General features: G+C 33.2%; 1 protein-coding gene across 1 annotated transcript; it reads right to left on the reverse strand.

Moving 5' to 3' along the window:
• Positions 1-2629: 2629 nt before the first annotated feature.
• On the reverse strand, positions 2630-4489 carry LOC127081603 (uncharacterized). The gene is made up of 4 exons (XM_051021848.1): positions 4325-4489; positions 3542-4051; positions 2891-3418; positions 2630-2659 (listed from the first exon to the last, which is right to left on the reverse strand). The coding sequence occupies exons 1-4, from the start codon at positions 4487-4489 to the stop codon at positions 2630-2632; spliced, it is 1233 nt and encodes a 410-aa protein (XP_050877805.1).
• Positions 4490-9898: the final 5409 nt, after the last annotated feature.

Raw genomic sequence — 9898 nt, forward strand, 5'->3', positions numbered from 1 at the left:
AAAAATTTAGAAAACGTCCTCAACATTGACGAGTACTTAATCTGTCTCTCAGCTCACTACAACTTACTCAATAGATAGGGTGATTACTCAATCAACATGAAAAATCAATTAAACTTAGTTTGATTACTAATGAGAGCAAACTACAAGTGCACGTATATATCGCATAAGTAATAAAAGATATTGATCCCACAAGGATTTTATAGTCAACTAAATCATTATCCACTATTGCTATGTAAATATAAGGCAAACTAAAAAGGGATTTTTGAAACAAAGTTTAAAATTTTAGATTTGAAAAATTGAATGAAAATGAGGACAGGATATGATTTCCTATGTACATTGGGACTCAGATGAATCGCGACACTTTGTTTTGGTTTTAAATTTTTTTTGGAGAAAGAATTAGTTTAAAAACACTACTCACTTTGGCGCAACCCCCGTTATGCTTTGCAACCGTAAATGTCATGTTGTCCTTCCACACATACGATTTCAAAACACTTTTTGAAAACTAATAGTTCCTAATTAATGTCTTAAGGGTTGTCGCTATATTTAGAAATTAAAGATCCTATTTTTATTGATCATGTACTGGTCTCACACTATCATGCTATTGATCTGTACCTGAGTGTTTTAAAATTGCAAATGCAGAAAATAGACCAGACACCGGTCTCACATTGTCGCACTGTTGTTCGGTAATTGAACGACTCAAAATTATATATGCAGAAAATTTATCAGATACTGGTCTCACAATGTCGTGTTATTGACCAGTATCTAAACATTTTCATTGTCATGCAAAACATTTTGAATATTAAATCTTAAAAACCAGAACCAGAAAAACAATTCAAGACTAAAATTGGTACAAAACAATTCATCGAGTCCCGTCGGAACGACGATCCTTACATCCCGGGCTCTAGAAATTTAGCCGGACATGGATGCATAAATAAATAAGCAATTATAGGTTTTCAAATTAAACAAAGACATAGTAAACGGTTTAAAGTAATTTATGGCGATGGTTGCAGATGAATTTAAAGGAAAGCAATAAAAACACAAAACAATAACAAAAATGGCAGAATTTATAAAGCGAATTGTAAATGACGGATAAAAGCTGAAAAATAAATTGCAATAACTTAAATGAACCTTAAATATAAAGCTGAAAATAAATGGAATTAAAACTTCGAATGATGATAGCAAGATTATTTGATTCAAGCAAGTTATAATGAATGCCTAAAAACACTAAGGTGTAGTAGTTCCTCGATGTGAGAAAGCTACTACTTTACAAAAGTGATTTCTTCTTAAAACTAAAACTCTCTAAACATTGCACCAAACTTGGATCCCTCGAAACTCAATGCTAGGTCTTTTATATAGTGAAAAACTAGGACAAATTGCTTCCAAAATTGTGTGAGAAGTAGTGGAGATAAATCAGGGAAGTGGGAGAAACTGAATTCTTTATGCTGCAGTTTTTCAGGAGGTGCACTGCATGGTGGACGCCATGATGCTTGTGGCGGTCTCCACAAGTGTAAAAAGAGGATCCTGGCCAGTTTGCACTGCATGGCGGACACCATGAGGCTTGTGGCGGTCACCACAACCCTTTGACTGCGCCTCTTTGATCTCTCTCTCTCTCTCTCTGGTGGGATCCATGACTGCCTAGTCATGGCTGGTGCCATGGCAGGCGCCATGTGGATGGCCATTAGTGAATTTTTTCCATTTTCTCCGCTTTGCATTGTTTTCGTCTGGTTTCTTCATGTATCGACTCCTACTTGTTAAATACCTGAAACATACACAAATTACCAGTATAACACTATAAAATATGATAAAGTGACACTAAAACATGTGCAAATCAAGGCAAAATAAACTATGTGTTTCGGTATTATCAAAGAGATCACAACACACACATTAGAGGGCTTTCCAGGTTGTAACTTGGCTTATGGTAGGGTAGGATATATTTAGGAAATTCGGGTTAAACCTATGAAGTTAGGTTCCTAGTTCTCGTTCATTCATCATACCTCTTTGTTAGTACTAGAAATTTGTGATCCTTCTTACAATGTCATTCTTTTTATTTTCTCATTCATTTAGTTTTTTTTGAAGAAGTGACTTTTTCCACTTCTTTTTTACAACATTTTTTTATATATTTTGGATCATATTCTCTAGTACCCTAACCCAAAACATAAAATGATGCTCACTTCCAAGAGTAACCTCAAACTTAATCTTTTTTATAAACTCTAAGAACAAGATTTATACCTAATTCCAAAGAGAGGGTGGAAAGAAAAGATCTTTCAAGTAATATGGATAAGAATTTAAGGCTACGTCACCAAAAGAAAGGCTTAGACTCAAAGTGTTTAGCAAAGGATAATCCTACTACTAAAGGGTGGTTTACAAAGGCTCAAAGTTATAAACAAAAAAATTGCCTCATTGTGTGTTGATCAAACTTGATAACTTAATCAAAAATAAATCAAACCAGATAAAAGAATAATGCATGAATACACTCATAAAGAAAGAAAAGTGAACAATGTAAATATTTGGCTCAAACCTTACCAGATGACGTATACATAGGTCGAGTATAAGTTCGCTGATTCTTTTCTCATCCTTCACCTTCAAGTTGGTAGTTGCTATTTCAATGATCAAGTTTCTTTTGGATTATTTACTCAATGATAAAGTTAGAACTTGCAATCTAAAAAAAACATAAACAACTACAAAAAAATTATTAAGAACAATATAGATCTTCATGACAAGGTTATTCTTGAGTAGCTAGTTTCTCTTTAGGATGCTCTTGAATAGAAATAAAATAAATTATGCAAAATAAAAACTGATTAAAAATTGATAGGTTGTCTCTCATCTAACACTTCTTTTATGTCAATAGTTTGACACCCAATGCTCAAAACACATCAGGCGCAAGGGATACCCTCACGCCGGTAAAAACTCCTTTTTTCATATTCTTGGACACTTCACTACCTTTCTCTTTCAATTTATAGCATGTATCAATATCCTCCACATATGGTGTCCATTGATATGCATGAAACACCACCTTCTCCTTATTAAATTTCAAAATTAACTCATCAGTCTCCACATCTATTTTTGCCTTCCCAGATGCCAAGAATGGGCGCCCGAGAATCTCCGACCCTTCCAAATCATTTTTCATGTCGATTACCAAAAAGCCTGCAGGAAAGGTCAAACCATCGACATGAACTATAACATCTTGTACAACACCAAGCGGACGAGTCACAAATGAGTCGACCAAAGATAATGTCATGTTGTTGGGTACAATCTCGCCTATCTCCAATTCCTTAAACTTGCTCAACGACATGACATTGATGCTCGATCCTAAGTCACATAAAGCATGTGAGATTTTTACCCCTCCAATGGTGCAAGTAATGCTGAACTCTCTTGGATCATTCATCTTTGGTGGAACTTCCGACGATTCTCCCACCTCCTATTTTTCAACCATGTTGACATGTTCTTGAGTCAACTTATGCTTTCCATATTTAAGCAATACCTGTATATACTTAGAAAACTTGAGAATTAATTCTAAAATTTCATTAAAAGAAAGACTTACCTGAAGTTGTTTCAACATTTTTATAAATCTCTCAAACATTCCTTCCTCATCCTCTTGTACCAGTCTCTTCTTAATGATGGGATATGGGAGTTTTATATAATTTGGTAACAGTGGATTTGGTTCATTCATAATTTGATCTTTTGTTCTCTTCCGAGGAGAATTTTTATTAATGAAGTAATCAAGGGTGAATCCTCTTTCCTCATCGTTACCTTGGTTTCCATTCTCATCCATTTCAATTTCAACTTTCTTTTCCTTAATTTTATCCTTTTTAATTTTTTCTACTTCCTCCTTTCTAGTAACCAACCTAAAATTCGTTTCCACAACCTTACATGTTTCATTCTTGGGTTTATCAACGGTCTTAACGGTGAATCCTCCACTTGAGCTAGGCAAAACTGCTATTTGTCTAGATAATTGACCAATCCGAGTCTCCAAATTCTCAATTGACACTTTATGGTTTCTAGCCAAAATTTCATGATTCTCATTAACCTGCTCCAAACCTCTCCGAGTGGCCTTGATGAAATTTTGTGAAGTCTCTTCCAACTATGAAGGCTTCCTTTGGAAGTTGGAAGCTTGTTGGTTTTGTTGTATAGCTAGGTTACGACTTTGGTTTTGGTTGTTGCTCCAACGAAAATTAGAATGATCCTTCCGTCCCTGATTATAGGTATTGGAATAAGGGATGTTCTTCTAAAAATTTTAAAATTGGACCTCTTCACTTACCCCTTCAAAAGAATACCTTCTGTTTTTATGTCCTTCTCCATATAAGTCACACTTAAGTGATTGTACCTGACTCATGTTAGCTTTATTTAAGCAGCCTTCAGCCAGCTGCTTATTTAACAATTTAATTTGAGCTAATAATGCAGTATGAGTGTCAAGAGGTAACATGTCTTTAGGTGTGCCACTAATTTCAAGCTTAACCGACCCTTCACTTTTAGAATGATACTCATTCATTCACATCTTCTCAAAGAGGTCATTTACCCGTGGTTCAGTCATTTGTCTTATTGTGCCTCCCACGGAAGCATCTAACAACATACGTGTCTGACTCTTGAGGCCTTTAATGAAATTCTAAAATTGCTCTTGTCACACCCCGATTTTGACCATGAATTTGAGATTCAATACATTCACCATAGTTGTTGCATCCCTGCATAACATAACATGTATTCCATACTGCATAAGGCTAAAATAACAGCAAAAATAAGTTTTTGGATTTACAGACAGACCGGTTGAACTGATTCTCAATTGTGCGTAAAATTAGCGAGTGGAAAATTTCAAAATTAAGCTTGTAGGCGTTAGTATTCTTAATCTACGGTCTATGTAGTTTAACCTATCATGCTCGTTTTATTTTTTCAACTATTTTTTCGGTCACATTTTGATCGGCATGTCTTTTAACCGATCATTTTTTATTTTGAAATTTGAACAAAATTGTATGTTTCTGAGAAGTTTATTTTGCGCTGATAATTTTGGTACATTCAATTTAATTTTTTTGCGCATTTTTGCGCTTGATTTTTATTTATTTTAATTTTTTTATCAAAATTTCAAAAAAATAAAATAATTAAGTAAGTAGTTTAGTTTGATTTTATTTTCTTTTATTATAAGTGTTTAGGCATGACAACATAACCCGTACCTGCGGATACCCACCCGAACCCGCCCCGAAGTTGACGGGGAAAACCAGTTTTGACTGAGTTTGGGTTCGGGTTTGGGTTTTCCCCGATTATAAAATATGGGGACGGGTCGGGTAATGGGGATACTAGTACCCACCCCGAACCCGTCCCGTTTATTTCATTATGTACATTAGTATTTATTTTTGATAATTTAGAATATTAAATATGTGATTAACGTTTTTATATTTTAATTTGAATTTATTGTTTAAAATATTTGAAATGAATGTATGAAATTTTTTTAGATTGTTTTATTTTATTATACGTAATGTAGTTTTATTTTGGAAAAAAATAAATATTTCTATTAAAAAAATTAATTTCACTAAATGAATGATGTTGGGGCGGGGATACCCGAACCCAACCCGAACCCGTTTGGGACGGGTTTGGGTTTTGATTCTCCATCCCCGTTTGGGTTTGGGACGGGGAACGGGAATTGTTTGAGGATTCGGGTTTGGGTTTGGGGAGGTAAAACCCGTCCCCGCCCCGCCCCGTTGTCATGCCTAGAAGTATTTGAATTTTTATTTCATTTAACTTTTAAAAGAAAAACTCATTATTCATTCAAAAAAAATCGAAGGTCAATTTGGACTTTTTGTTTAATTACAAACCCTAATTTTCATGTTATATATTCTAACTTCATTGGTCAATGGTAAAAACACAAGAGACAGCCTCCCATATACACACGTTGAGCTCTCTCCCAAATTCAATGAAAAAAAAAAATAGAAAACAAAAAGGGATTGGCTTTTTCTGAAGGAAAACATGACTACACTAAATGAGTTCCCTCTGTCACTGTTCATGGAGGCTACTACACAAATGCACATAACCATTTTTTTTTCTTTTCCAGAAGACCTCATTTCATCTCTATACTCCCCTCTCCACCATAATACTTCCTCATTCTCTATTCTCAATATTACCAAAAACTTCACTAACAACCAACATAATCACATACCTTATTTTTTATTTTGATAACAGTAACTAAATAACCCTGAAGTTTTTCTCTTCATTCACAATCCATATTAACCGCCCACTCGCATAAACTCTTATTTCTCTCTTTAACTTTTTTTCCTGCGCAAAACCGACTCTCCAATTTCATGCTTCTTCTCCACCACAAACTCATAATAACCTCCTTCACACATAAAACCATATTTTTCTTAATGTTCTTGTCATGTGTTTTTATTACATTGAAATTATATTACTTTTATTATCATAAGTTTTATATATAACATTTATCTTTCAGTTTTAGTTTTATACATATATGTTTGAGTTTTAATTTTATACATATATATATATATATATATATATATATATATATATATATATATATATATATATATATATATATATAGATATATATATATATATATATATATATATATATATATATATATATATATATATATATATATATATATATATATGTCTCTCTCTATATATATATATATATATATATATATATATATATATATATATATATATATATATATATGTGTGTGTGTATATCAGGGAATGGTTCACCATTGGTTCTAAATATTATATATATATATATATATATATATATATATATATATATATATATATATATATATATATATATATATATATATATATATATATATATATATATATATATATATATATATATATATATATATATATATATATATATATATATATATATATTAGAGTAATGTTGTTCCTACATCCAAATTTTAGAGTAATATTATTTTATTAAAAAATATTGTTCACCGTATAAATACGGTGAACAGTGTTTGGTGTAAGAATTTGGATGTAGGAATAACATTACTCCAGGTTTTATATACACAAAGCCACAAACCAAATCTTTTCTTGTGATATACAATGCAAAACGGGGAGTGTATTTATAGAGTATGAGTGGAATATGGTGGAGATTTCATGTGAGTTGAAACGTCTCTTACCATGTGATTTTGAAGGGGCAGTTGTCTATTGGGATTGGAGCACTAAGAGGGTTCTGAAGTGGAATTTTATAGTAGAAAACACTAAAGAGGTATTTCTTGACATACAAGAAACAACTGAAACAGTATTCATCTTGGACCACCCCTTCAAAATATTTGGATGAACATGTTGCTCCATTCGTGCTAGAATAATACGGTATGAGATTTCCTCACACTTCATCGTTTTGATTTTAAAAGAGCCATGAGTGAAGCATAGACATGCACTAATAAACTTTTTATGTCCAATCTAAAAGAATAAGGGAAGAAGTAGTTGATGATGTCAAGAAACAACTACTATGTAACACCGAAGTTGGGTGATGAAAGTTCAAGAATAGAACTACATGTAATAGATTCTTTCACCATAGGTTCAAATGAAATTGAACATAAAAGAAGATGAGATGACAAGAAAAGTACCATTTCAGTGCCAATGTATGGAACTATATTGTCACGATCAAATTGAATCAAAAGTTCAATTTCATGAGAGAGATAAAAAATAATGAGAATGTAAATAGATGAAAATAGTTGATCAACTTTCAAGACATTGTAGAAGATAACAAAGTATATATGAGAAAATTGTTAGAAGTAATCCATATTCAGTAGTAGTCTTGTTAAGCTTAACCTAGCTAGTGAGGTTAGCATTTTCACCTATGTGGCATTATTGTTGTGAATATAAAAAGTGTAACTGTCAATAGTGGTGTGTGTAACCATTTTCTGTAAGCATTTTAGAAGAGTACTAGAAATTTGTTATTTCAATCCTCTCTCTTATCTTTCTTCTTTATCTTCATCTTCTTAGCTCTGGTTCAGATCCACAGATAAATACAGGGAAACACGAGTGAACAGTGAGGTGTTGTTTGATTAATTTCGTTTCTTGAATTTATGTTGAATTTTTTATCGGAATCGTAACAGAATCACATTTCTTGATTCTGCGAGATTAAGAAACTCTAGTGTTTAGTGAGATCTTAGTGAATTTCATAAGGCTGTAGATGAATAGAAATCGTAATCTGAGTACTAAGCTTCTGGTGTTCGATGGCAAGAACTAAAATTGATGGATGATTCAAATGCGTGTGTTGTTTGGTGCTCAAGATATTCTTGATCTCGTCAACAACAGTTACATTCCGGTTACACTTCCAAAAAATGCAATGGAGTACAAAGGAATGCTCAGTGTGATTTGGCGAAGAAGGATCAGAAGATGTTGTTTTACATTCATCATTGTGTTGATGCGAAAGTGTTTGAGAAAATTGTTGATTTGACAAAGGTAAAGGCTACATGGGACATATTTGTACGGTGTTATGACAATGATGCATCAATGAAGAAGGTGAAGCTTTAGTCACTATGTAAGAAGTATGAGAATATCAGCATGAAGAACAATGAGAAGGTACCTAACTACATCTCTAGACTGATTCTGATCACAAATGAGATGAAGTTGTATGGTAAAACTCTCTTTGAAGAAAGGATAATTTAGAAGGTACTTAGATCTATTACTCATCAGTTTAATTACATTGTTGTAGAAATTGAACATTCTAAGGATCTTATCACCATGATAATTGAAGAGCTGCAAAGCAGTCTAGAGGCACAAGAGTTGCATCTGACTGAAAGAAACTCTGAAATAGAGGTAGAGTAACAGGATTTGAAAGCATCTTCTGGTAAGAAATATCATAATCAGTCTTGGTCAGAAGCTAAGAAGAAATCTGACAGTGTTTAAAAGTCAAAAACATCAACTTCTGAAAGTCAGGTGAGTGCTCAGAAGGGGAAGGAGAAGTATGACAAGAGAAAAGTTCAGTGCTATTGTTGTAAAAAGTTTGGCCATTTAGCTGCTGATTATTGGTCAAACAAGGAAAGGAAGTCATAAGAAGCAAACATAGCCAGAGGAGATTCTGATGATGAACTTGTACTATTAATGGTTTATAAGTCTGATCGCGCGTCTTTGAAATACTGGTGGTACATGGACACTGGTTGTTCAAATCACCTTACAAGAAATAAGAAATGGCTAGTTGATTTTGAATTTGGTAAGAGGACCAAGATCGATGTGTTGATGATAAGTATCTGAATGCTGAAGGAATGAGAAATGTCATAGTAGTTCTGAATAATGGTAAAATTGCATTGATTCAGAATGTGTGGTATGTTCCTTGCATGAAAAGCAATTTGATGAGTGTAGGTCAATTAATTGAGAAAGGATTTTCAGTTACCATGAAGGAAAATCTTTTAAGGTTGTATGACTGTAATCAGAAGCTGATTATGAAGTCAAAACAGGGAAGAAATAGAACATTCAAAGTGAATGTTAAAACTGTAGACTCTAAATTCCTTAGTGCAACAAGTGTTGTGAAGGAAAATGAGTCGTGGAACAAAAGATTTGGTCATCTGAACTTCAAAAGCTTAAGGCATATGAATTCAAAGAAGTTGGTACATGGAATTATTGCAATTAAGAAGGAAGAGAAGTCATGAAATGTGTGCATGAGAATGAGGAAACCAAGACTTACATTTGCATCTGAAATGCCTTAAAGAGCAAAGCATGCTCTAATGTGGTACATTCTGATGTGTGTGGACCATTTTTCAGTACCTTCACTTGGAGGGAATAAATACTTTGTGACATTTGTTGATGAGTTCACAAGAATGATATGGGTATCCCTTATAAAGTTCAAACACGAGGTGTTTGCTGAATTTAAGAAACTCATAATCAAGGCTGAGAATTAGAGTGGTTAGAAGCTGAAAGTTCTCAGGACTGATGGTGGAGGTGA

The sequence above is a fragment of the Lathyrus oleraceus genome, chromosome 5 (genome assembly GCF_024323335.1).
Source record: "Lathyrus oleraceus cultivar Zhongwan6 chromosome 5, CAAS_Psat_ZW6_1.0, whole genome shotgun sequence".
In the NCBI taxonomy this organism is placed as follows: Eukaryota; Viridiplantae; Streptophyta; class Magnoliopsida; order Fabales; family Fabaceae; genus Lathyrus; species Lathyrus oleraceus.

Excerpts from the sequence above, each read along its gene's own strand:
- LOC127081603 (XM_051021848.1), bottom strand. The coding sequence starts at position 4,489 with ATGAATGAGTATCATTCTAAAAGTGAAGGGTCGGTTAAGCTTGAAATT. Across the intron at positions 3,419-3,541 it reads AAATGTTGAAACAACTTCAG|GAGGTGGGAGAATCGTCGGA; the intron begins GTAAGTCTTTCT and ends GTTGAAAAATAG. Across the intron at positions 2,660-2,890 it reads GAGTTTTTACCGGCGTGAGG|ATTGCAAGTTCTAACTTTAT; the intron begins GTATCCCTTGCG and ends TGTTTTTTTTAG.